The 26,296-nt window shown below is 44.5% G+C and overlaps 1 protein-coding gene across 5 annotated transcripts in view; it reads right to left on the bottom strand.

Moving 5' to 3' along the window:
* ryr1b (ryanodine receptor 1b (skeletal)) overlaps nucleotides 1-26,296 on the bottom strand; it is a 70,635-nt gene that overhangs the window by 12,734 nt on the left and 31,605 nt on the right. For 2 of the 5 annotated variants that reach the window (XM_058079403.1, XM_058079402.1), the window contains 47 exons: nucleotides 26,003-26,276; nucleotides 25,801-25,918; nucleotides 25,602-25,734; nucleotides 25,364-25,458; nucleotides 24,224-24,359; nucleotides 23,970-24,153; nucleotides 23,785-23,896; nucleotides 23,589-23,709; nucleotides 23,351-23,520; nucleotides 22,958-23,178; nucleotides 22,793-22,883; nucleotides 22,591-22,731; nucleotides 22,342-22,505; nucleotides 21,917-21,995; nucleotides 21,739-21,828; nucleotides 21,500-21,640; nucleotides 21,332-21,409; nucleotides 21,179-21,254; nucleotides 20,974-21,097; nucleotides 20,790-20,905; nucleotides 19,474-19,541; nucleotides 18,777-18,898; nucleotides 18,482-18,531; nucleotides 16,753-16,813; nucleotides 16,538-16,664; nucleotides 16,357-16,465; nucleotides 16,193-16,274; nucleotides 15,901-16,031; nucleotides 15,515-15,835; nucleotides 14,799-15,039; nucleotides 14,465-14,552; nucleotides 14,276-14,368; nucleotides 12,297-12,467; nucleotides 12,159-12,218; nucleotides 10,491-10,625; nucleotides 10,298-10,410; nucleotides 10,136-10,232; nucleotides 9,958-10,064; nucleotides 9,832-9,883; nucleotides 9,700-9,762; nucleotides 6,003-6,102; nucleotides 5,836-5,915; nucleotides 5,653-5,729; nucleotides 4,412-4,485; nucleotides 2,042-2,059; nucleotides 185-265; nucleotides 27-115 (listed from right to left, as the gene is read on the bottom strand). In XM_058079403.1, the coding sequence (XP_057935386.1) occupies nucleotides 27-115; nucleotides 185-265; nucleotides 2,042-2,059; nucleotides 4,412-4,485; nucleotides 5,653-5,729; nucleotides 5,836-5,915; nucleotides 6,003-6,102; nucleotides 9,700-9,762; nucleotides 9,832-9,883; nucleotides 9,958-10,064; nucleotides 10,136-10,232; nucleotides 10,298-10,410; nucleotides 10,491-10,625; nucleotides 12,159-12,218; nucleotides 12,297-12,467; nucleotides 14,276-14,368; nucleotides 14,465-14,552; nucleotides 14,799-15,039; nucleotides 15,515-15,835; nucleotides 15,901-16,031; nucleotides 16,193-16,274; nucleotides 16,357-16,465; nucleotides 16,538-16,664; nucleotides 16,753-16,813; nucleotides 18,482-18,531; nucleotides 18,777-18,898; nucleotides 19,474-19,541; nucleotides 20,790-20,905; nucleotides 20,974-21,097; nucleotides 21,179-21,254; nucleotides 21,332-21,409; nucleotides 21,500-21,640; nucleotides 21,739-21,828; nucleotides 21,917-21,995; nucleotides 22,342-22,505; nucleotides 22,591-22,731; nucleotides 22,793-22,883; nucleotides 22,958-23,178; nucleotides 23,351-23,520; nucleotides 23,589-23,709; nucleotides 23,785-23,896; nucleotides 23,970-24,153; nucleotides 24,224-24,359; nucleotides 25,364-25,458; nucleotides 25,602-25,734; nucleotides 25,801-25,918; nucleotides 26,003-26,276 (5,474 nt within the window). Of the gene's footprint in view, nucleotides 1-26; nucleotides 116-184; nucleotides 266-2,041; nucleotides 2,060-4,411; nucleotides 4,486-5,652; nucleotides 5,730-5,835; nucleotides 5,916-6,002; nucleotides 6,103-9,681; nucleotides 9,763-9,831; nucleotides 9,884-9,957; nucleotides 10,065-10,135; nucleotides 10,233-10,297; nucleotides 10,411-10,490; nucleotides 10,626-12,158; nucleotides 12,219-12,296; nucleotides 12,468-13,918; nucleotides 13,934-14,275; nucleotides 14,369-14,464; nucleotides 14,553-14,798; nucleotides 15,040-15,514; nucleotides 15,836-15,900; nucleotides 16,032-16,192; nucleotides 16,275-16,356; nucleotides 16,466-16,537; nucleotides 16,665-16,752; nucleotides 16,814-18,481; nucleotides 18,532-18,776; nucleotides 18,899-19,473; nucleotides 19,542-20,789; nucleotides 20,906-20,973; nucleotides 21,098-21,178; nucleotides 21,255-21,331; nucleotides 21,410-21,499; nucleotides 21,641-21,738; nucleotides 21,829-21,916; nucleotides 21,996-22,341; nucleotides 22,506-22,590; nucleotides 22,732-22,792; nucleotides 22,884-22,957; nucleotides 23,179-23,350; nucleotides 23,521-23,588; nucleotides 23,710-23,784; nucleotides 23,897-23,969; nucleotides 24,154-24,223; nucleotides 24,360-25,363; nucleotides 25,459-25,601; nucleotides 25,735-25,800; nucleotides 25,919-26,002; nucleotides 26,277-26,296 lie in introns of all 5 variants that reach the window. The other 3 variants (XM_058079400.1, XM_058079401.1, XM_058079404.1) reach the window with 3 other exon arrangements.

The following is a 26,296-nucleotide window of genomic DNA, read 5'->3' on the forward strand; positions in this document are numbered from 1 at the left end:
TGCAGAAAAATTTCCATGAAGCTCACCTGGAGTCTCAGAAGGTAGTCCACGGTGCAGATGATGACATTGATGGTGGTGGTGCTGCCGGTCTGAGTCCTCAGGTAGTTCTGGAAGTCTGAAAAGGCGACATGACGTGCACATGTTAGTATTTACCGACACTCTGCTAACTCTGATTGTCGCTCACCGTTGTTGTGGCCCTCGCACAGCAGTTGCAGGAAGCGGAAGAGGTCGCACGTGAATTCATCGTCCGCCATCACCTTCTCATCTAATTGGATGGATGTCAATTATTCCGCAAGTCCGGTTTGTATAGGGATTCAATGCAGACAAAGGGATTACTGTGTTATGATTTCTCATTTTAAGCACTTTTGAAGCAAAACGAATAACATCTGAGAGAAAAGAATGCAGTGTGCCTTACATGCAGCATACCCCACAAAGAGAACACAGCTGAAATGTGAAATACAGTAATCCCTCGCCACTTCACGCTTTCAATTTTGTGTCTTCAACTCAATCAATCAATTTGAAAAATACATTTTTACATGTTTTACGTTTGAATATGGCCGATAACTACTCAAACAATTTGCATATTTAACAAATAAAGCAAATCCTTTGCCTGAATTAAACATTTTCCAGCATAAAAATAGCTGAATTAGCTAAAATATAAATATAAGGCATTCAGAAGACACATTCAAATGATTCAGTCTACTGTATTGGCTAATAGGAGTGTAAAGGTGACTATAGGGTTATTATTTAATATCTACAGGACTCTAATAATGTTAAAATGTACACAGGTTTTCCATGTATAAATCAACTTATATTTATAAATAAGGACTCCTATGTCACGGGACTTCGCTTATCACGGAAGCGACTAACCACGATAAACGAGGGATTACTGTACTCATGCTGACACCATGATGGCACGCCATCATGCAGATCAGATCTACTCAACTCCGAGTGAAAAGCATCTCTAATGTCATCAATGCGGCGCACATTGGGCTGTTCACATTCAGTATGTTACATGTCACTTAACATGTCATTCATTGCAAAGGCACAGACATGCACTATTTTACACACAAAACACTTGTCACGCTACACTACATACTGGCAACTATGAACTATGAACGAATGATAAATGAGCATCACAAACAACAAATATTTGCAATGACGGCCTGGAGTGGAACCATTCCCAACAAAAAAATATCATCTTCCACACCAGGTGACGCTATAGCATCTAACAGTGAGGCCCATTATAAGCCTGAAGAACGTACTTTTCCCAAAAAAGGCCCAACAGCGACAATGCTGAGTCAACAAAAGGGGGACTGGTTATGTGTGCTACTTCCAAACACGGTTACAACCCACTCAACCATAAATGATTAATATTGTACAATAACAAAACAGGACTAGCTACGTGTACGCTGGAAGTCTCTAAAAGTACATACATTTTCTTCTTTTAGTCATTTTTTTTTCACTGCAATTTATTTCACCACTGATGTCGACCGTTCACATTTTTATGCTGATATCGGGTTGATAATTATCAGCACCGGTAATTATGGTACATCTCTAGATATTAAATTTATTACTGTTTCATGTAATTATTGTATTTCATATTTGTATTTTACATGGCCTTCATGCGCTCCATGTGCACAGTGTGAGTGACTTAGATGGTGGACCTCCGACACCACGCTTGCATATAAAGTTAACAAAACAAATGTAAAGCTGACTACTTTGCGAATCAAAAGTCTGTTTAGTGACCAGAAATACCTGAAGAAAACACACCACTTCCTGTTTTTTATGGTATTGTAAAACTGTGCGTGTTCTTGTAGCCAAGGTCTGAGTTGCAGTAGATCTGCGGATCAAACACAAACAGCCAGAGATGATGGCGATGGGGTGATGAAGGTGATGAGGGTGATGAGGGGGATGAGAGCGCACCAGCAGCAGTGCTAGAGCACGTTTAATCAGTTTAGTTCTATGGGGGCCCTTGAGCGAGGGATGGAAAGCAGATTAATCTCACGGCAAGGTGAGTGTACCAGCTACGTTCATTTACCGCGTTCAAGCTTCTTATCTGACAGCGGCAACGTGACGGACGTGAGGTTGAAAGAGACAAGGGAGGAGGAGGAGAGAGAAGACAAGAGATGCGGTGAGTCCACAAACCTCAGTGCTGTCAGTGGATGAAGAAGACTTGAATGCATCAAATCATGGACACGACAACAAGGTCCCGTGACAACATACACACACCCAGTCGTACAGATGCACACAACAATACACAACACAACACACACTGGACCTGGACATTGTAGCTTGATGATGTCCCTGACATCAACGTTGCTTAAACATGTTATATATTCTTTATATTTATGTTCTACATTGTTCAATAGTTGAAAGCAAACTGTAAATGTGTAAAAATTATATTTATAGGTAATGGCTACAGCCATGACGAGCTCGCTCTTGTTGTTCAGTCTCATTTCCGAAAAGTGATGCCGTCAGAGTACTAGCATTCAGGTAAAGGAACATAGCGCTGTACGAAACAGAGGACGTTCACAGTGATTACAGCCAAGATTTCAGCCGTCTGTCAGTAGTTTTCAAGAAAAAAAAAAAGAAACATTTGGAGAACATTTTGACTTAAGACATGGAGATGGAGATTGAACACACAATGGTAAGTGTAAATTACTCTGAAGTTCCTTCAATTATTGATTTCTTAGAGAGGTGGTCTCAAACTTGCGGCCCGTGGGCCAAATGCGGCCTGTGGGATGCTAGTTTGAGGCCCCCCATCTTGATATGAAAGTTTAATGTTAGTTTGGTATCATGAACACAGAAATGATAGCTTTGTGCACGCCGGACACAATTGACGCGATTTTTCCAGATGTAGCGATGCTAACTTGCTAATTGGGTAAAAGGGTTAAGTTTCATTAATGTTCATGTTAAAGGTTAAGGTTATCTGACAAAAAATAATTTCTCTACCCACCTACTATATGTGGTTTATTAGTTTTTATTATTTGCTGTTTTATTATTATTTTATTTATGTATTACTGATTGATTTGTTTTCTTTATTTTTTCATCTTATTTTGTGTAGTAAATAAAAATGAAGATATTTGAGAAAAGTGGAATGTTTTATCAGAGCTTTTCTCGTGGAAAACTGGAATCAAAGCACTGAAAAAGTGTAGGGTATAGCAGAAGCAAAAACATTGAAGACAGTTTTTTTTATTTATTTTTTTCTGTTTTTAATAAATATGTTTTTGTTGTTTTTTTTTTTTTAAACCTGATGCGGCCCAGCCTCACCCAGGCCTTATCTCCAGTGGCCCCCGGGTAAATTGAGTTTGAGACCCCTGTCTTGGAGCATAAAGGGGTCTTGAATTATTTTATATTTTGTCACCGCCGTTGATCCCGCCCCCAACAGTAAACATATATCTGTGAAAAGATGTACATCTAAGATGCTTTACAGCCTTGTCGCTATCATGGATTAGTGTATAGAAGACATGGCAATTTGTATGTCATTCTTTTTTCTTGTGTACTGGCAGAATAGCGTCCTTTTTCAAAATGCGTTTATAGCGCACTTTCAAGCCAAAGGCTTCTTGTCATCAGTGATACGATCACTGCAAAGAACAGAACTGGAGGTGGATGTCCATCTGTCTACTTGTCCATTGTTGCCTTAAACCTTCCTCTTTTGGACAAGAAACCAATCTTACATTGTCACTGGGATACGGTAAACATCCAGCAGCAACACAACATTTGGAATGTCTACTATTTTGGTATTTCAATATATTTTCAACTATTTTAATATACTGAACCAAGTTAGGGCGGCACGGTGGTCTAGTGGTTAGCGCGCAGACCTCACAGCTAGGAGACCAGGGTTCAATTCCACCCTCGGCCATCTCTGTGTGGAGTTTGCATGTTCTCCCCGTGCATGCGTGGGTTTTCTCCGGGTACTCCGGTTTCCTCCCACATTCCAAAAAACATGCTAGGTTAATTGGCCACTCCAAATTGTCCATAGGTATGAATGTGAGTGTGAATGGTTGTTTGTCTATATGTGCCCTGTGATTGGCTGGCGACCAGTCCAGGGTGTACCCCGCCTCTCGCCCGAAGACAGCTGGGATAGGCTCCAGCACCCCCCGCGACCCTCGTGAGGAAAAGCGGTAGAAAATGAATGAATGAATGAATGAACCAAGTTAATATACTGAACCATCTACCTCGAGAGGCATTTGTTTACTCTGCTTTAGCTGAGAGGTGTCACCTTGATGTAGTCACGGAGATTGAACACCAACAGCTAGCTCGTCATTGGGATTTTCCTGCTTGTATATTATTACAAACAATCTATAACGCATTGAAGCAAAGTTGATGAATCATGTCAGGGACACGACTATACGTATGTACTAACGACGTGTGTGTGTGTGTGTGTGTGTGTGTATAAAGTACTCACTGGTTCCCTCTTCTGAGACCATTCCAAGTCCTTCTGCCTTGTTTTGTCTCTCGAAAGCATTTAGGTCCAAAACGCTGTCACAAATCACACACTGTTAATTAATCGCATTTAAACGGAGGCTATGCTGCTCATGTTAGCGGCTTGGTGGGTAAGTAGTAAGTTTGTTCTAACTAAATAGGCCATAAATCACAAGTTGTGTACAGGGTAAATCGGCATTCTTGTCCATTAAGCTGCTCTCTCATACTCTGTTGCGATTGGTCCACTCCCGCCGCTGCTCAGAACTGTATAGATATACAGTTGGATATACAGTAATCCCTCATTTATTGCGCTTTCCAAACCCAACCGTTGTAAGTTAATTTCTACAAAGTAGGATTCTTTATTTATAAATGGAATATATTGTTAATTAGAGCATTAAAAAAAACTATTTACAACCCTCTATGTATGTTATTTAACATTATTAGAGTTTCACCAACTCACATTAACCTCTTTACTTGAGAAACTTTGGACTGTCCTGTCTCTACGCCCGGATCGGATTCAGGATCCAGCACATATGGCTGTGTGTTAAAAGTGGACTTTAACTGGATTTTAAAAAGATAAATCACCATTTAGTATCAACTCCTATAAAGCTGATTTCAGCAGCTATCAGCACAACACCGGAAGTCTTCCTAAGCACTTGGGAGCGTGACCAACCACAGTGGGGGACGGGTCGTGGGTGGAATAAATTAAATCAGACAGTGGTCTTGGGAAGCACAGATTCTGGAAGATCTAAAAAGCTTTCTGTGATGATTATTGTATGTAGCTGCTCTATAGTAGTCCACAACTCAATACCAAGGGCTGAAAAATGAGCATAATGGGTCCCCTATAACATATTTTGGACAAACCGTAACAGAGTGAATGAGTGAAATTCAAAGGGTGACAGCAGGAGAATTCGGCATGGAATTGTGCTTTGTTGGTCTTTAATTTAACTTTAACTACAAATCTTTCCATCGCTGTCGTACCCTGGTTTACCGTACCCTCAATTCTTGCATCTGACGAAGAATGGCCTTATAATATATACCTGCCTTATAATATGGCACTTCATGTTGAACAGGAGTACAACATTCTACATATTACATATTATAAGTCTGAAATGAAGGCTATGGCCCCTTTAAAATGTCATGTGAATCACTGCCTGTGTTTTGTTCTTAACTTTTGGATAATGCAGTGGAAAAGTAACCCAACAACAACACTTTGTTAGAGACCTGCAGGTTTGCATCAGAGCTTGAACGCTGAGGAAGAATCCCACATCCTTTTTGTCCTTCAGGTAGTCCAGCATTCTCTGCATGCAGACAAAAAGAAATGAATGAGCAGCCGTTGATAGTGTGAGGATGTTGTGAATGCTGGGAGACGGTGTGTATGGGCGGGTGCATGTCTGACTTCCTGACCTGCTGCACATCACAGTTGCCTCCATTGAGGATGGAGATTCCCAGCTTCAGTGTGGAAGAAACCATGGCTCCAGGCTCACCTGACACAAACACAACGCTAACTTTAAGAAACAAAAGATTTAAAAAGAAAAAAAAACTGTGTGGCATCAGTAGTCCAGAGGAGTTACCTTTGCAGGCGCTGATCATCTGCAGGACCATCTCCGCAGCGCCGCGGTTGTGCAGCCGGGACTGTTGGTACAACAGCCTCTGCTTCTCCATCTCCTTTTCCTGGGGAGCAGAGCAGGAGGGAGGCGGCTGTAACCGTGCCAACGCAGAGTGCACTGCCCCCCCACACTCGCTCTCACGCACACGCACACATTCGCATCTACTGGAAACAGTGTGCATTAGATTTGGGGGAAGTTATCCCAGGCGCTTGATAACTTCCACAAGCTGCAAACGTGATGCCAGCCAACATTTGGGTCCAAAGCGAGACACTCACTCACACACGCACACGCACACGCACACGCACACGCACATTACACTGTGCTGCATGCAACTTCTGCTTGTATAGCGTTATAACTGCTTGTTAAAGAGGACACTGTGCACTGTGTAATCATGGTGCCTGTGCAGCAACAAGGCACAAAACAATTGGCAAGCTTGGCTTTCCATCCCCTTTACTCTTTTGCTAAAGAATCCCCGACATTTGTTTCTTGTGGCTTTACGGAGTATTGTTTGTAATTATGTTCAAAAACTACATTTATAGTTGATGGCCCCACCCACGACAAGTGAGCTTGCAGCTCTGTCCCATCATCGGGGTGACACCTCTCAAAAACAAACGCTTCTTGATGTAAATTGACTTGGTTCAGTATAATTTTCTAATCACAATAGTTGTCAGGAAAAAAGGTTGTGTTGCTGCTGGATGTTCACAAAATCCAAGTCATACTGTAAGTTGGTTTCCTTTTCCAAAAGATGAAGGTTTAAAACAACAATGAACAAAGCAGGTTCAGACACCCACCCCAAGTTCTGTTCTTTGCAGTAACCATTTCACACTTTTACAAGAAGCATTAAAGTACGACTTGAAAGTACGCATAAACGCAGTTTGAAAAAGGTTTCTATACCGCCAGTACACAAGCAAAAAAACATCAAAACAAGGAAGAATGACCATTACATCAAAATTTTCTATTGTTTCCTCCTCCTGGAAATCTATTGACACACTGCTCAAATGTTTGCTGTAATCATTGGAAACATCCTCTGTATCGTACACCGCCATGTTTGTTTTGCTATGTGATAGTACTTGGATGATGTCACCTCCAGAAATGAGACTGAACAGCGAGAGCAAGTTTGTCATGGCACCATGAACTATAAATGCAATTTCTGCAAATTTACCTTTCGCTTTCAGAAATGTAACAAAGTAGGACATAAATAGAAAAATTATAGAACATATTTAGGCAAAATTGGATCATGTCAGGGACCCTTTAAGGCCAAAGACAACAGTATACAGTCAGAAATGCACTACACTAGAGTTAAAAACTTAGTGAAAAATATTTCACTAAGCAGCACTATTATTGTAACGCAGCTGCTATACACATGTGGTGGAAAGTGTTGGTACCTTTACGCCAAAGACGGAACCCACTGCTCCAGATTTGTCTCCCATAATAGCATGAGAGTCATCAACTCGTTCAAAACTCTCAAGTTTTGTTTTTTTACTGAATCAGGACTCACAGGGACTGTGTTAAGTTACCCCCACTAGGAAATCAGTTAAAAACTCACTAATTGTATAACGCTTTTGCAGAAATATATTCGCCCGGGAACATCTTGTTTCAATGTTCCTTTCCCAAAAAAAAACTTGACTCACGGGCTGACAAAGACTCAGGTTTGGCTGACTTGCGAGTGCTCAACTGCATCACTGACTCCACAAACTAAATGACTCACTCGGTCAGCCCACAGGTTTGATTGACTCACTGACGCTCGACCGAGACTCCTGTTTCGCCATCTCACGGATTGATAAAACTTGAGTTTGACATACGCACACTGAATCACAATTTGACAAAGACACGAGTTTCACTGACTCTCATTGATTCTCTGATGCTTGATGAAAACTGGAGTTTCACTGACTCCCTGCGCATCGACAAAGATTCGAGTTTCACCGACTCACAGGTGCAAATTGTTGTGCAGTGACTCCAGTGAGCTGCACGGTGATCGAGTGATTAGCGCGCAGATCTCACAGCTAGGAGACCAGGGTTCAATTACACCCTCGGTCATCTCTGTGTGGAGTTTGCATGTTCTCCCTGTGCATGTGTGGGTTTTCTCCGGGTACTCCGGTTTCCACCCACATTCCAAAGGTCCATAGGTATGAATGGCGACCAGTCCGGGGTGTATCCCGCCTCTCGCCCAAAGACAGCTGGTATAGGCTCCAGCACCCCTGTGACCCTCGTGAGGATAAGCGGTAGAAAATGAATGACTCCATGAATGGAGTACCCGATTCACTTGTGCATGACTCAATGGAACTGAAGCGGAACCCGATTCACTGAGAAACAAGCACCTGTGTCACTCCAGTGAGTCTCTCCTAAGAACTTGAGTCGGTAAAAGGAATCGAGTTTACCATCACTAGTCTCCCAGCTTGTCCATGTGCATTTCTTTTGTCGTTTTAGAGGACTTTCAGCGGGCATTGTGTGTTTGCTTTCTTTCACAGAGGGTACCAACAATTTGATCCACGTGTGTATGTATGCTACACTGTGTGGCACTACTACTACTACTACTACATTACTAGCCTTTTACACCACATGATTCAATGACCCATCCGCTGCACATCATGCCCGATCCCCAACCCACACACAAAAAACAGTATCAAACCCACCCCCCCCAACCTTAACCCCCTCCCTGCCTCATAACCTGACTGCATGTAAAATATGAGCTTTTCCTTTCTTATGACACCTGAAAAGATGCATACCAAGGGAGATGATATGTGTGTGTCACGGTGCATGTGTGTGTATGGGAGGGGCGTGCACGTGCTGCTGACTGTGCAGGCTTTTACTGGCCTAAGCACGGAGAGGTAGACCTGCAAAGGATGTCCGGGTTAGTGCGGAAAGGGGGCTCTAATGAGGAGGTGAGAAGTCGGGGGCGTGGTGAGTCGGGAAGGGGTCACAAATGGAGCATGTCCTGGAGGCCACAGACAACCAGAGATACTCACTGGACACAACATTAGGTACACCGGCACTGTATCACACTGAGTGGAGTTTCTAACCAAAATGGTAGAAACAGCTCTCGGTATGCAAAAACGCGGGGCACTAAAAAACATACTGTTAAAATGTCATCTTTGTAAGTGCATACTGTAGTTCTTCTGTTGGATCTTATTCGATTGTGTACGTAATCTTATGCCCAGTGGTTGTCTGCAAAACACTTGATCATGTGACCCTCCGGTACAACACTACACTACTCCAACTATTGAAAAAAAATGTGTTCTAAAAGTTTTCAAGCTTGTGACAATTCAGTGATTATCCGATGCCTGGATCGTGTCATGGAGGAGGTCACATGATCATTTGCCTGCCATGATGCCGTTGGCCTCGGTAGTTTGTTTTCAATTTCTGGCGACGTCTCTCTCTGCACTCCTCATGCAACTTAGGCAGGGAATCAAATGGGGTCTGCGATGTCCAGCAAAGGCATGCACAGCCCAGTCCATCGCATTACGTGGTGTGAGTGAAACCACAGGAAGATGACAAAAAAACAACAAAAACGAGAATGTTGGTGGTGGCCGTTGTTTGTGGAGAAGGGGGGGGGGTGTGCGAGTGTGTTGATGCCGTGTGGTCACTTTTGGGGAGCTGCTTCTCCGCTGACTCCCCTGTCTCCCCTCCCCTGGTCCCCCCATACCATCTCTGTCTGCCGCACCTCAAAGGATGGCTCCTCCCCCTCCTCTTCCCCCTCTTCGTCATCCTCACCCATGTGGCAACTCTGCGGAGAGACCACAGCAAAAGTGTAAGAAAATAAGGAGTTGTTGACCATGTGACGCCGCTATCTCACCTTTGCCATGATGTCAGCATATGACATGTACAGGTGGTCTACGTCAAGTTTTCTGTGGCGAGACACAAAAAGAGTCAATCAGTCCCCGTGAGGAGGCGGCTGGCGAGAGAACTGGGGCGCTCCTACATTTTCTCTGTGAGAGCGGTTCGGCTGAAATGAAGAATGAGCTGATGAAGGGGGTCGGGCTTGGTATCCGTCTCTTCTTCCTCTTCTTCCTCTTCCTCCATGGCTTTCTATTGGTTTCAAATCAAAATCTCAGCAAACGCATGAGAAGTACGGAGTCAGTTGTGCCAAAGGGACTCACAGATAAGTCATCAATCATCTTGTCCTCAAACGAGTAGCCTTCCGTCTCCAACCAGTTGCGCTTGTACGCGTCCAGGAACATGTTGGTGGCTCTGTGCCTGTGAGAGCATGTGAAAGCTTCAAGATGACATCATCACGCATTAGTGTGCTAAAGAAAAATTACGTGGGGATGTTGTAGAGGGGCGTCATCCGGAAACAGGCCACCACGGCCCTGCGCCGCTGCTTGGACAGCAGCTTGTGCCACACCATTTTCTTGGACTTGAAGGGATGCTCCGTCTACAGCCAGAGAGGACATCCACTGAGAAATCGAAAAAGTCTTCCAACAAAGTCTGCTGATTTTTTGATCTTTTACTCACCACCTCAATGTGGTACAAGACAGCAGACACCTCTTGTACCCGTTTCACCACCTTCTCTGGGTCCTCGGCGTCTTCAGCCTTCCCAGACATCTCCTTGTAGAGAGACATCTGCCAGCGCATCGCCGGGTCCTCTACCTACGTGTCACACATGGACATGAGGACATGAGATACTCGTTCGTCTTCACACGTAAATATAGCGTCTTTCCTCAAATAGGGACCTCTGCTGTGATTGACATCATTTCTTAATTGTTGGTTGCATCGTCTACTCGAATAATTCCTTAGATTGAAGGATGCCACTCTGACATCATCACTACAGCACACACCATATGCAGGGCAGACGTGGCATCTGTAAAGCTGATAGGCTGTACTTTTGAGTTTAAACAATTAGTGAGGAGCTGGAAAGGAAAACTCTAGAAAAGTGTAATTCTTTATCTGTGGAAGAAGGACACCCATAATAGATGTCTGGTACTCTCTGCAGTTGAGTAAACAATGACACATCGTATTCATTTGATTGCGCTCATTCATTCATTCATTTTCAACCGCTTTTTCCTCACGAGGTTCGCAGGGGTTGCTGGAGCCTATCCCAGCTGTCTTTGGGCGAAAGGCGGGGTACACCCTGGACTGCTCGCCAGCCAATCACAGGGCACATATAGACAAACAACCATTCACACTCACATTCATACCTATGGACAATTTGGAGTCGCCAATTAACCTAGCATGTTTTTGGAATGTGGGAGGAAACCGGAGTACCCGGAGAAAACCCACGCATGCACGGGGAGAACATGCAAACTCCACACAGAGATGGCCGAGGGTGGAATTGAACCCAGGTCTCCTAGCTGTGAGGTCTACGCACTAACCACTCGACCGCCGTGCCGCCTTGATTGCGTTCATTTCATTTATATTTTAATTGTATTTTAACCTTATATATTATAAATGGCAAGTTACGTTGATATAGTTTGATATGTATTTGACATAGGCTGCATTGTGATCGAGTGGTTAGCAAGCAGGCCTCACAGCTAGGAGAGGCAAGTTCAATTCCACCCTCGGCCAACTCTGTATGGTGATGTGCATGCGTGGGTTTTCTCCGGGTACTCCGGTTTCCTCCCACATTCCAAAAACATGCTAGGTTAATTGGCGACTCCAAATTGTCCATAGGTATGAATGTGAGTGTGAATGGTTGTTTGTCTATATGCGCCCTGTGATTGGCTGACCACCAGGCCAGGGTGTACCCCGCCTCTCGCCCGAAGACAGCTGGGATGAATGAATATATGACATTTTTGTAAATTTTGGTTGCAGCCAAATAATGTTTATTTTGTTTTGTTTTGTTAATTGATACTTTTGTTGTTTTTTTCCCCCCCAAAAAAATTATGTTAAATGTTGAACTGGCCAATTGCAATTATTTTTTATCATTTTCTGCATGTGAACCTATAGTTATTGTCTATAGAATGGGTTTTGTGTTAACATTTTTGGGTGTCTGAAATTAATAAATAAGATTATTTTCTATGGGAACATTTGCTTTGGTTAAAGTCAGACCTTCTGGATTAATGATGTTAACCAAGGCCCCACTGTATAAGTTCCCACTTACACTTAAACTGGGCTTAAAATGCAGTCATGGGAACGTAACTAATACGTAGACCGAAGAACTGTATGCACAAATTGTGGACTTACTTTGCCTTGCAGGTGAAGATTGTTGTGCAAAAACTCCCTCACTTCTTCATCTGTGTCTTTCTGCAAGTAAGAAGAGAGGAGTTTTAAACTTTTCTGTCTGTGAATCGGCAACACGGTGTCCGGCTGCCGTCACAGTACCAGCGAGTATCTGATCTTTGCCAGGTTGATGAGCTCCTGGTCGGCAGGGGAGCACATATTCAGGCCGATGGGAAGCATCTTCTTCAGCGCAGCCACAATGAGGGAGGTCTGCACCGAGTAGCGATCCCCCCGTCGCTTTTTCTTGGTACGCTCCTGCTCTGAGCCTCCCGACTAGAGCGGGAAAGAAGTGTTTATACTGAGCCGTAGAAAATGTACTTTTTAGAGAATGCTTGAGACGTTTTAATGTTAAGCAGTCAAACAGGAAGTGGTTATTATGGGATGGTCAGATTTACATCCTGCTAAGTGACAGCATGCTCAAAAGAAGTGGAATAGTGCTTGATCAGAGGAACAACAGCCTCCTGATGGGCTGCACACACAATGAAGCCCGCTTGTTAGTAACAATGTCACACACAACAACAACAACAACAACATCTGGCTTTGGCTCCGTGACCATGGACCATTCTCGTGCGCTCCTGTACCCACCAGAGCTCATTACTGTCTGTTGCCTGGTCTCATGGTGCCACCCGATCCAGGGGCCACCCGATCACCAGGTAACAGCAGGCCACCACAGTAATGATGCTCATCGGGTGTCTTGTCTTGCAGCCACCATGAAACAAACGGTGATTATGAAGATGAAGACCAGTTAGTACGTGTGATGCAGGCTACCTGCAGCTGACGCTAGCTTTGAATCCCCCTGATAGTCCAGCTGGCTGTGCTACTGATGGAACAACCAAATGGCAACAACAGAGGATGTGGCTTTTTGGTGAGAACAGAAGGTGAACACAAAGCCAATGTGAACAAAAAAGGAGGAGGAGTCCGCCAACGCTGAATGACACCCAACGTCAGAACCTACCCCCACGCCTCCCAACCCAGCCTATCTACACACAAACTGTTTATTAATCAAACAAAGTAGGATGATGGCGCTCGGCTGCAGGAGGGCACGTCTCCAAACCGCGGCGCCGCTCCTCAGCCGAGCGCCATGACACCTGTCAGGACACTACAATCTACAGCAAAGAGCTTTCATCAAGCCACTGCAGACCCCTAAGCGTCCTCTCGCACACAGTAGGCCACACACACAAAACATCCTGAACAAAGCCTCTTTCTTTCACACTAAGGTCTAACATCACATAGAGTGGATGTAGAAAATGAACAAAGTCCTTAGGACCACAATGAATTATTTAAAACCTTTTATATGTGATTTATAACCTGTACAATTCTGTAGACATTTACTACCGCTCTTTTTGGGTATGAGCCTACAAGCATGACGAGCATGAAGAGCTTCAATTCTGTCAGGTTTTTTGAACGTTGTCTTGTTTTTTATGCTGTATTTTTAAAGAGTTTGTGCAGGTTTTAAAGTCACATTATTGACTGAGAAGATTTTAAAATATTCATCATGGTCAGAAAAAGGCACATGAACTTTCTACATCCACCATAGCTACTGTACAACAACTATACATAGCCACTCTTCAGTGTGTGTGTGTGTGTGTGTGTGTGTGTATGTATGTGGAAGGGGTCTGTGTGTAACGAGTGCGGCGGCCCGCGGTGAAAGCTTGATGAAATGCCTCGCCAAACCCAGGGTGCCATGCGGTCAGCACAGCACTCGTGCACAAACACAGTCTAACCTCTCCGTCTCCGGCCTAGCGGCCCGCCGTCCGGCCCCGATCCAGGACACAAGGAGAAAGCACAGTTAGCGACACGCCACCTGTCCCGTCCCGACACCACAACCTGTCTCTTTAAAAGGCTGCTGGGAGTGTTGTTGTCTTAGTTGTGTGGAAGCTTACTGGTGGATGTCATGCTTACAGTTCTCATGAGTTACCTGACCAGCTTATCCACAGTAACAACCAGGAAAAGAAGGGAACAGCTGATATTAGACGGTTTTATATGTGCACAGGTTAGTAAGTTATGGACTATCACAGATGAGTTCCACGTGTGGGGTAAGTGTCTGCGCGGGGTGGGGGCGTCTGCACGTCTGCCCTCACCTTGCTCATCTTGCTCTTACTGTCAGCGGTGAGGAAGGACATGTTGTTGATCTCGTTCATCACCACAAAGTTCTGCTCCTCCCGCTTGAAATTCTGTGGTGATCGAAACATGACGTGCTGATATCTTGTAGGGTTTAAAAAAAAAAAAAAAAAAAACAACAGAGAGGAGAGCGGAGGAGTAAAGCTCACGTGAGATTTGGACCAGAAGATGAAGACCTCCCCCACCATTCTGAAGAGCTCCTCTGCATCAGGATCCGGACACGTTAGCCATCTCGCCCTGGAGACAAACAACGGTGACATAGGAGATGAATCATTTACCTGGAAGAACAACATTGAACATTCCGGACAGGGGCCTCAAAGGTGCGGCAAGTGAAGAAAAATATTGTACCGTAGCTCAAATACACACCAGCTTCCAGTGGTGTCAAGTTTGTCTTTAAAAACATGATTCCACACTGCACACGCGATGCATCCTCCAGTTAAGTTGAGTTTGAGACCTCTGATTTAGGATGACACCATGCCCTACCTGTTATTGTCCACGTAGCGGATGAGCAAGGGGTAGAGGGCGTAGAGGTCACGGCACAGCACAGCAAATTCGTCCCGGATGGTTCCATTTTCGCTGTCCACCTCCGTCTTGCCTTCCATACGCAGCTGGTCCTCCTCGGCCACCACCTTGCCCGAGCGCTTCTTCAGCTTTTCCATGGTGGGAATGAAGTGGGACTTGAGCATCTCCGGCTTGGCCCTGCTGACGATGGGCTGGGCGAACACTGTGGAGACGAAAACATCGGCTAGAAGAATGTTCTTTCCAAAACATTTACAGAAAATCCTTGGTTCCATTCCTAAGTTGGCGATATTTGAATGCAAGTCGGAATTTATACCTAAATGAACACACGAAGGAAATACGAAATGCAGTCATAAAAACATGAAATACAAGATTTGGAGGGTGCGACTTATTGGGAAGAGGACGTCTCAATAATCTCAATGTTCAAGGATACCATCTTTATCTTTCAAGACGGTTGTGTTGTTTGACCGACTTGAACCAGACATGCAACCAATGTTTGATTTCACTTCACTTATCACTTTTCTTTGACACACTGCAGTCCGGAGAGTCTACCTCACGATTATAAGACACAGTGAAAGGAAAAAAGGGACCAGAAAAAGTGACAATGTCTTATTTGCTTATGTATGTAAGCACAAATCACCACAATAAATGGCCCATATAAATGTCATGGTGTCACCGACCTGCCAACCTCTTCATCCAGGATGCCTCATCAATTCCCAGGTTGTTGACCACAATCTTCATGATGCTTCCCAGCAGCTGGTTGAGATGCTCGGAGGTAACGGAGGTGCAGATCTGCCCCTCCAGCTCTGGGAAGTTCTCCAGTCCCCTCTCCCACCAGCGTGGCAGGTAATTACAGAGCATGGGCAGGGTGATCTCAATCACATGAGGCATTTCGGTATAGCGGGCCCCGGACTCGGCCAGATCGTGGATCTCCTTCATCAGGATCTCCAGCTCTGGGATGTCGGGGCAAAGCTCCTCCACTTGGCTGGGAAGACCCAGAACTGAAGCAAACAAAACAAACGTTTGAGTTTTTGTGAAGTGTTCTGTTGGCAGTGGGTGCACTCACTGGTTCTTTCTCGGGGGGTTTTGGTGGTGTAAACGGAAAACGCATTGAACTCATTCAGCACCGGCTCCAGGAAGGCAACGGGCATGGCGGCTGCTAAGTGGGCCAAACACTCTCCGAGAGCCGGTCGCTGCCTGGACAAGGATATACCAAAATCATGCATCAAGGGATAAATCTCTACTGGCTTCAAAAACAGACGGGTTCTTTGAGAATAATGAGTGCAAATATAAGACGTTTTTCTAACACAATCTCTTATAATTGAAGTGAAAACACACCGACAGATTTCTCCACTCACTTTTCAACATGCGGCGTCTTGACGGTGCCCAAAGAGTAGATGCTGCACATGATACGATAACAGGATATTTGCAAGTCGTCCACTGAGGACACACAAGGGAGAGGTAAAGTGTTACATTTGTTGACGCCAACTTTTGCCGGCGTGGAAATGCTTTCGTCACTCACTCATGACGTCATCTCCAAACTGGTGCTGAGCAATGTGGTCAAACAGTGAGGTGAGGACCGGCAGCAGGGCGGTGGTGGTGTAGTTGATGTTCTGGGCTACACCTTTCACCTACAGCAACACCAGGGTTCACTTTACACGTGCTAAAAACAGCACGTGCTAAAAACAAGCTCATTCCCAAACCTGGTTGCGGCTGGACACTTTGCCCAGCTTGAGATTCTCCACCATCTTCTCGATGTCGTCAGCGGCGCTCTCAAAGAACTGGCGCAGGCCGGCCTTGACGATCTCAGGCCCTGACTTCATGACAGTCCTGGGAAGGCGACACCAGAATGAACTCGCTTAAAAATAAGTGCAGGCCAAGGATGCTGGCGATGCGAGGAGGCAAGACTGTGCCGCACCTGGCATCCAGCGAGCGGGACAGAATGTGCAGGCAGTTGACCACTGCGCTGGCGTCCGATCCTGAAGCAGCAGGAGGGGGGGGAGGTTACAAAGCGCAATCCCTAAAACACTATAGTACTAAAACGTTTCTGTATCAGCTTCTCCTACAGTGTGGACTACTACTACTAGTACTACTACTACTACAACAACAATCTCTCTCACTGGACCCCTCCAAATAACTTTTAAACCTGTTGCTATTCTTAAATTATTGTACATTTTGAACTATCAAAATGATTCCAGTGGTTTCTGAAGGGAGAGAGTCTGTGTTATCTCGTACGATAATCATACAAAGCAGAGTGGGGTCTACAAAGCAAAGTGGGGGTTTGCAAACAGAGCAGCTCGAGCGGCCCTTGTGGCGGAGAGGGTCAGAGACAATGAATGTTCTTCAGAAAAGTCATATTTTATACCCGAGGCAGTGTTATTTTTACTGTTTTGATTTTGTGTCGCTTATTTGCTGTGTTTGTGTGGAGGAGGTCATCTGGGAAGTAAACAAAGACGGACATTCACATACTGTTGACATGTTATAGTTCATATTTCAAATCCCACATCCTTTATTCATGTACATTGTGAGTGTCTTCAGTAAAAAGCTGGCCTTTTTAGCATGCAGTAAAGCAAACAACCTCCCAAGCACATACAGCAATACTTTTACACCGAAAATAACACAAATCCTTTACCAAATCATAACAAAGTAGGATTCCTTCTTTATAAATGGAATATTTTTATAGTTACGGCATGTTCAGGATCTTGTAAATATGCTTTAAAGCCGTATATAGATGAACTAACACCCCAATCGTCACCTTTCCATTCGTATTATTAATATAATTGATATAATCAAAGAAATGAACCCTTTAAGACAGATGACATGGCAGAATCTGAATTGGACAGGAAGTGATGTTGTGGCTTGTTGTGGGCTTTGGCCTCAACAGTAACCTGTGTTATTATTATTGTTCCTGCTGTGTTATAATTTAAACCTGCAATAAAAAACAGTTGTGGTGCTTGTCTCAACAAACAATGACTGACACCTAGTGGTTAATGTAGAATACTTCATTTATGGCTGTCTAAATGGCTAATACAGTATTTCTATTTGAGTACATTTAGGTATTTGCTTAATTTGGGCAAGACAACTGTACTGTTTTACTAATAATAGGCTGTAGTCAATCACAATACATTTATTAATGAATGCATTTTTTTTTTTAATGCGATGAAGCGAGGGAGAGACCGCGATGCACGGAAGGATGACTGTAATATCTACGTATATGACCCGGGCCCTACTGCAAGATGTTTGGTTTGACCCTGATCTACATAAATACAATGCCATTTTACTAATGAGCTTGATGACCTTTGGCTCATCCTACATTTTTAATCAAATTTAGGCTGTCCTCGAAAGTCACCCTCTGACAAAGAACACGTTATCTGACCACCGACACCCACATGTCACATGACAGCGATGGAGAGAAGCGCACGTCTCACATAAGCCAGGCTGAAAAAGCATTGCAGGTTCACCCATTCCAGCTCAAAGCACGCTCAGCTTGTTAGCGGCAAAAGACAACTCTGCAAACATGGACGCCTAAGGAGCGTCGGATGAGTGAGGAAAGCGAGAGAGAGGAATGAGAGCACGAGAGGGTGACCGGCATCAGAACAGAAAGAGGAAGTGAGGACAGACACACTATCAGCATGCAGATTGCTTACCAAAAAGAGAAACTCTGTGTCTCACCAAAGCAGCCAACTTACAGAAGATACTGACACAGGAGAAAATAAGGAGGACAGGAAGAGGATGATGAGGAGAACCAGGGAAGGTAAGATGTTGGAGGAAAGCTAACATTAGGAGGGGCGTGAAAGTGGGAAAGGACAGATACCATCACACACAATTTTGTTTTTTTTACTGAAGATAAAGGGAATGCTAATGACTTCATGTCAAATAACCTCACTTCCTGCTACAGTTTGAGCTTTGAAGAACTTTATCGCAAGATTGCTCTGAACGCACCTTGCTATCATTTCCTTCTCTTTGTTGGAGGAATGTCCTCCACTACCCAGGACTTTGGCAGGAGTGGAGAGGAAGTAGAGACAGTGGTTCTTGAAGTACTGATTTACCAGTGGCAAGAGAATCTAGGGAAAAAAAAAAAACAGGTTAAAATAACCTGCACTTACTAGGAACGTAAGAATACGCATAGCTATTGGCTGTCCTACAAGTCATTGGCTAATTTGCATATCATTTGCATATGATGCAGTAATAGAGGCTGTAGGAAAAAAAGCATAACTTCATAGGTGTAGGTGTTAAGTGTTTAAAACACCTCAATTACCTTTAGAACTACACATAAACTTAGATTGTTCATTTACAATTGGCCATCAAAATAAAATATTTGTAATATTTTACCCCAGCCAGCGGCTGTCAAAGTCTACACAGCGTAATAATTGCATCCGGTCTTCACTTTTTATCTTTAGCATTTAGGACTACTTGTTTTCATTCACACAGCTAAGTGAGCACGTCTGAATGAGGCTTGATTAAGAAATATTCTTCCTACTCCTTTTCGGACATTCATACCTATTGTGAAGCTGTACTCATGAGATGTATTTCAGTGTCATCCTTCCAAATCAACTCAACCATTACCATGCTCAAACAATAACAAATACTCGAGTGACGTCCACACGTAGCAACACTTGTGGAATATGAAGTTCCCCACCTTGGCAAAGAATTTAATCTCCTGCTCGTGTGGCGATTTCTCCACTCGACCGCTGCTGACCACCGCCTCTGTTAAGAGACGCAACATGAGCAAAGATTCAAGATTTAAAGGATCCCTGACATGATTTATCACCTTTCTTAAATGTTATATCTTGTTTGTAATTATGTTCTACATTGGTCAATATTTGAAAGCAGAGGGTAAATTTGTAACAATGACAGTTGGTAGTTCAGTCTCATTTCTGGAAGTGACGTCATGGGAGTACTATCACTCAGGTAAACAAACATAGCGCTGTACGACACAGAGAATGTTTAGAGATTATTATTATAGCTATAGATATAGCTGTATAGATATTAAGATTTGAACCATGGGTCCACAGTTTGAGGGGGAAAGAAGGGAGAAACATTTGAAGATGAAATAGAGAACTTTTAGAACATAAAGATGAAGATTGGTCACCTTGAAAACACAGAATGGTAAGTGGAGTTGCTTATGCTTTAATGATCGTTTTTAATGGGCTTCTTAATGAGTATATAAGGTTTTCATAGCCATTTTGTCACCATATGGATGGTTATATAACATTTATAATGTTTTACAGCACTGTGAAGAATATGCCAAGTGGGCTACATTGTGGTCATCTATGATCATGTCGTTCCAAGTACTGCTCGGCAAGTGCAGACATTAAAAGGACTTGCCTATGGACTACTAGATGTTATTTCTCTCATATTGAAAATATGATTTGAAAAAAGACAAAAATAATAAATAAAAATACATTTCAAAACTTGGCTTTGAAAATTCTTATATTCTGGTTACATTATGTAAACAAGACATGACTTGCTCTGTTCTGTGGCAACTTTGATGTCGCTCTTCTTGTCCTTTTTCATTCTGTACCGGCGGAATAGCATCATTTTTCAAACTGATTTGATTCTGTACTTTCAAGCTAAATTGCTTCATGCGAAGGTGTTCCGTCATCATGAACATCCAGCAGCAACACAACGTTTTGACATGACTGCTATTTTGCTGAAAAATATACTGAACCAAGTGAACGATCTAACTCAAGAAGCATTTGTGCTGCTTTAGCTCAGAGGTGTCACCCTGACGACGTCACTTCCAGAAATTAGACTGGACTGTGAGAGCTAGCTTGGGGCCATCAACTAAAAACGGCATTTTTGCAAATTTACCATTCGCTTTCAAAAACTGGACAACGCAGAACATAATTATAAACAATATATAACATATTAAACCAAAGTTGATGAATGATGTCAGGAACCCTTTGACCTTCAAGTAACACATGCTGGGAAGTGTGTGTCTCTCCAACACACCAAGATGAGCAATGAACTCCTGGGCGATGTCCATCCATTTAAGGAGCTTCTGGAGGAAGCCGTAGGCAAAACGCTTCTCAATGGAGGAGATGTCTTGTTCCATGTCCTTCATGCCTCTGAGGACGGAGAGCTGAAGTGTGATGTGGCGTCACTTGGACTGAAAAGGTGGAAACAAACGTCTGACCTCGTCACAGCGTATCCGTTGAGCTGGAGGAACTTGAGGAGGTCCTGAGCTTTTTCTCTGTCTCTGGCCTTCTCCTTAGCGGTCAACGTGTCGTAAGGTACCAGCAAAGGATGGGTGCCACCGCCTGAAAGGAGACGTTACGGATTTTAAAAGGCCACTAGCGACAAGCAACTCATTATATCATAGACAGACTCTTCTTTTCCACCTTTGGACTGAAGCTCCAACTTCTTCTTCCGGCCCCAAGTGTTGTGGTAGTTCTCCGCCAGCTGCTCGGCCATGGACTGCACAAAGCGGAGAAGCAGAAGAAGCTGGTGAAGCTCTGCAGAAAGCCATGTATGATGAGAGGAAGGATGCAAACCTGCAGCTCTCTGGACAGAGCCATTGCCGTGATATCTATAGGCTGAGGGCTGTAGCCATGGCTGGGATCATACGTGGCCTGGAGACAGAGAGGATAGTCATCATCATCATCATCATCATCATCATCATCATCATCCTGGAGAAAGACTGATTAAAAATACCAGATTACCTGAGCGGTTTGGGAGATCTTTCGTGTGGCGGCCTTCTTCTCCACCTCTGTCTCTCCATCCCGGGCTTTCTCCAAGGTCCACTCCCATGCCAGCATGGCTTTGATGGACTCTTTAATTGGCCAGCGGTAGATCTCCTTGTCCTGAGAAGCACAGCCAAAAGAACATACAACAGTCAACACATACATCCAAAGCCTCCTGGAGGTTAGTCCACAGAGCTGATACAGAATCAGGCTCTTACCTTCTCAGAGAAGGTTTTGTACGGCCGCAGCATCGGGTGAGTCTTGCCGTTTTCATCTAACACCTCTCCGTAGGTCCAGTTGTTCTGAATCTGTGCATAAATCCATAAGAACGAAGCCATGAGTGTGGAAAACCAGAGGTGACGTGTAAAAAAATGGTTGGAGGTTGGCACGACTGACCTTCTCAAATGCCCATTTGTCATGCGTGTGCTCTGCATACTTGTTGATGAAGACATCCAACCTCTCCGGGATGATGGTACTGTCAGGAAATAGAAATAGAAATTCAGGTTATCATTAGGGATGTCCGATACTGGCATAAAAATGAGATCAAATCATATCAGTATCGTTTTTCCAGACAATTATGATATCGACTTGCAAGTGAGCCCAATTTACACTTTGTATTACTCTTTTAGAGTTTCAAACTTTAAACTTGGATGTTTGTACCACATTGAAATGTGCAGCTTTCCAAATTGCAGCTTTATTTTTATGGATTCATATTTGTGAATTTATCAAGACTGACCTGTTTTACTTGTTAACAGTAACAATGAACCTTATGGCTCGGGTTTGCTGTTGCATATTTACAGCCTTTCCTGCAATAAGCTCACTTTGTGGTCTCCACCGGTTTGGGATCAAAGTTGCCCTCAGCATCCACTGACGCCTTCTTCTCAGTGTGAGAGGAGTAGCTAGCATCCACGTAGTCAGGCGGGATGGCTCCGGCTATGGCACACAGGCATGGCATGGCGATCTTGAAGAGCTCTGCATCAAATTTCTGGCGTTTTGGAAGGCAACATAGGAGCGGGGTTAGCAATGGTGTACATAACGGAGGCGGGAGGTAAAGAGAGTTTCGCGACCACCTTGTGAGCCAAAGATTCAAATATTCCCCAGAAGAGTTTGCGAGAGAGATGGAGCTCCTCCTCTGACGTCACCCCAAAGTTGGCCCAGCCATTTGGCAAGCAGTAGTACTTCCAGCAGCGCTCGTAGTGGTTGGTCAAAAGCTAAAGAACAAAGAACATTGACTTTCTGCGAACTAACACCGAACAGAAATGCGAGGCAAACCTTGAGCGGCATCTTTGCATATTCGTTGAGGATGGGCACGTCAAACACCAGCCTTCTGAGCAGGTGCTGAAGCATGGAAGGTCGAAGATACCTGCGAAGAGAGTGTCGTGAGAAAGAGATGTCACTCTGACTTCACTTTTTCCATCCAAGAAGACGAGCACTGACTTGCAGAGCGACATGAGGCACTCCTCGATGACGTCCCTCTGGGCCTTGGTGAGGGCTCGGCCGCGGGACAGGCGGTAGATGGTGTGGAGCATGGAGTCGATCATGATGGCACGGTGGTCGGTGCCGGCGAATAAGGGGGCGCACTTGGTGAGCAGGGGCAGAACGGCCGAGCAGAGGTAGCGATTCAGCGCCAGCGCCATTTCAGTCGTGCTGAACGACGCCTGCAACCACAGAGGTAACACTGACTTTATTCCCAGGGACTGACTCCATCACAACTGGAATGTTCAGGTCGTCCTAGAAGACGTTTAAGATTATGATCATGGCCCACTGAGATCCAATATCAATTATCAGGATAGGATTCCTTTAATCCAATCCAGCCTTTCCTCAACTCACAGTGTCCAGAGAAGCTGCGGCTCTCATGTCGGGCAGGAAGCCGACCTCCAACACATGAAGCAAGAAGTCCTGGTTTTCGATGCCGTACACTCTATCCAGGAAGAGCACCATGGAGGCTTTGTGGTCGGGAACAAAGCTGGCAGACATCTTGGGCTCAACAATTTGTCCGTCTGTGGCGTGGAGAGCACATGTCAAACATGCATATCCACATACTTAGCCACAATTAGCCGAGACTCACCTTTGCCGTGAGCAGGAATCTGCACAGGCAGGCTGATGACTCCAACCAGATCCTCAATGGGCACCAGAGACCTCAGGATGGCTCGGATTCTCAGAGCTTCACCCTTTCCTGCTTGGATCAGCTAGTGGGCGTGAAGGTTTACAGGTGAATTTGTGCACCTGAATACCAGAAAGAGCACAGCATCAGAGACACTCACATGCATCTCAGGTGCACAGCGACCCAGCAGGTCAATGAGGGCCGAGTAGAAGGACATGATGGCGTTTCCCAAGTGCACTCGGTTCTCCTCCTGCTGTTCCTCACCACCAAACCTGATAAAAGAGAAATTGTGTGAGATAAAGTTGGAGAGACTGAACTGAACATGAACTTGAACATGAAACCCACATGAAGCGTCTGTCTTTTTTGACAGTAGGTCCGTCCCTCGCTGGGTCCTCTGAGATCTTAATGGCTTCCTCCATGGCGGCCAGCAGGCCGTTCCCACCCTCTCCCCGAAGCGCCGGGCCGAAACACTCAGGTCGGCGGATGAGAAGACGCACCACGACATTGGCGTTCTCCTCCACGCTCTCTCCTGTGGGGTCAAACAACAAGTCAGTGGCTATTGGACAAGAGCACCAAGTGTACCATACTGTCTATGTTACCGTTCACAAAGACGGCAAAGCGGAGGAAATCCAAATATCGCTCCCCTCCGCAGGGGTTCCAGCCAATGTCAGGGTAGCCCTTAGACAGCAGCATGGGACACATCTGCAGCCCACACCCGGCCAGGTATGTCACCACCTACGTCATCATCCAAATACGAGACATTGTGGTAGATTAGAAAAGGGACGGCTTTCTCTTTGTGTTTATGCAGTGGATCCCCGCACATTTGTAGATTTTACTTGGTACAAAGATTTATTACAGTAAACCTCGGATATATCAGAAATTCGCTCACAACGGACAGATAAAAAAGAACCGATTTTTCTGTAATGCATTTCCAATAAAAATTCATTGCATATATCGGATTTTTTTATAGCGGATTTCGCCTATTTCGGACAAAATCTCCAGTCCCGTTCCAATGTATTTCCATTAAATTTCCCTGGCATATATCGGATGGCCGCATCGTTATGCTAATCTTGTTGATGTCACTGGCTATTGTCTTTCTCCTGGCTCCAGATTTAAATAAAGTTAAAATCTCATTACCTTACGTCTCTTTTCATTGCCCAGTCCAGGTACATTGGAAACATAGTCAAGGAAGTGCCTTTTTATAATGGATAAAATCCGATTTACGCATATACCGGATACAAATCCGATATATGCGTAAAACGGACATTTTCCGGTATACGCATATAACGGATTTCGCTTATATCGGACAAAACCAGTGGGAACAATTGAATCCGATATATCCGAGGTTTACTGTAGTAGAAAACCCACCTCATTTGCCTCCACACACACACCACACCCACTAAGCAAGTATTGAAATTGATGCATATACACAGATATGCATGTAAAACAATACTATTTTGTACTACATTAAAGCAAACTGTGGAAAAAAACTAGTTTAAAATAGTATTGTTTTGCATGTACAATCGTGAGTGTTTATTTCAATACCCATATAGTCCGTGTGGTGCAGTTATATTGTGGTCCACATGTATTAATTGTTGTTGTACCATTTGGTTTGATGACCACCTGTTGGTTTTGTGTGAAAATAGACATTTCGATGGGCATCTGAAAACTATTCACCAGGTGGTAACCTGCAGGGGATCTACTGTATTGTCCTTTTTTTTTTTAATCTATTCCCAAACCATTTCAAGATCCTGCTCCTGCAGCGCCAAGGCCAGCTCATTGTTGTCAATGCAGGACGCCGCCGCCACATCCAGAGGGGTGGAACCACGCATACCTGAAAAAAGACGACGAGAAGCACAGTTATTTTTTATTCAAGACACAATCGATATGCACACCACAACAATACTGAAATGAATAATAATGCTTGCCAAGACTAATTATTAGCTTCGCTTCAGAAGCCCTTGTATCCCCACTGACCTAACCCGATGCCGCTGTTCTGCAGCAGGTAGCTCAGATGGTCGAACATGGAGCGCTGGTTCTGCCGGCTGATCCGACAGAAGTAGCACAGGAAGCGGCAGCAGTTGGTCACCATTTGCGGGAATCGGATCTCCTGTGGAGAAAATGTTTTTTTTTGTTATGTAGGGACTGATACTAAAATTGAAACATTTTTTTGTACCTTGGAATCTCCTCCTCCGCCCAGCACATTGACCATCACCTCCATGACGGTCTCATGCATTCCAAGAGCTCTCATCAAATTGGGGTGTTGGTAGAAAACCTTGTTGTTCATGATATTCCTAAAAAAAAAAAAAGGACATAATTCCGCTCAAGCGCGTGATGGATTTCACTTCCAGTGGTCACAAATGTGCACACATCCTGACCCGATGCTCTGGATCATGAGGCGTTCCTCCTCGGGGCCCATCTGGACAATGAGCAGCGAGCGGATCTGCCCTAGACACTCCAGCAGGTCCATGGTGTCCTGATAAGACACGGCATTGATGGCGTAGGCTTTGGGCAGCGCTCGGATCAGCTCGCCGAGTCCGTCGTACTGCCTGTGGAGCAGGCTGAACATCAGGCGAACCAGCTCCGGGTTCTGGATGAACGACTCCTGGGCCCAATGGATCATGGTGTGGGAGATGAGCTCCTGAAGGGTGCCTTTGTGAAAGGGACACAAA

This window comes from Doryrhamphus excisus, chromosome 8, assembly GCF_030265055.1.
Source record: "Doryrhamphus excisus isolate RoL2022-K1 chromosome 8, RoL_Dexc_1.0, whole genome shotgun sequence".
Taxonomy (NCBI): Eukaryota; Metazoa; Chordata; class Actinopteri; order Syngnathiformes; family Syngnathidae; genus Doryrhamphus; species Doryrhamphus excisus.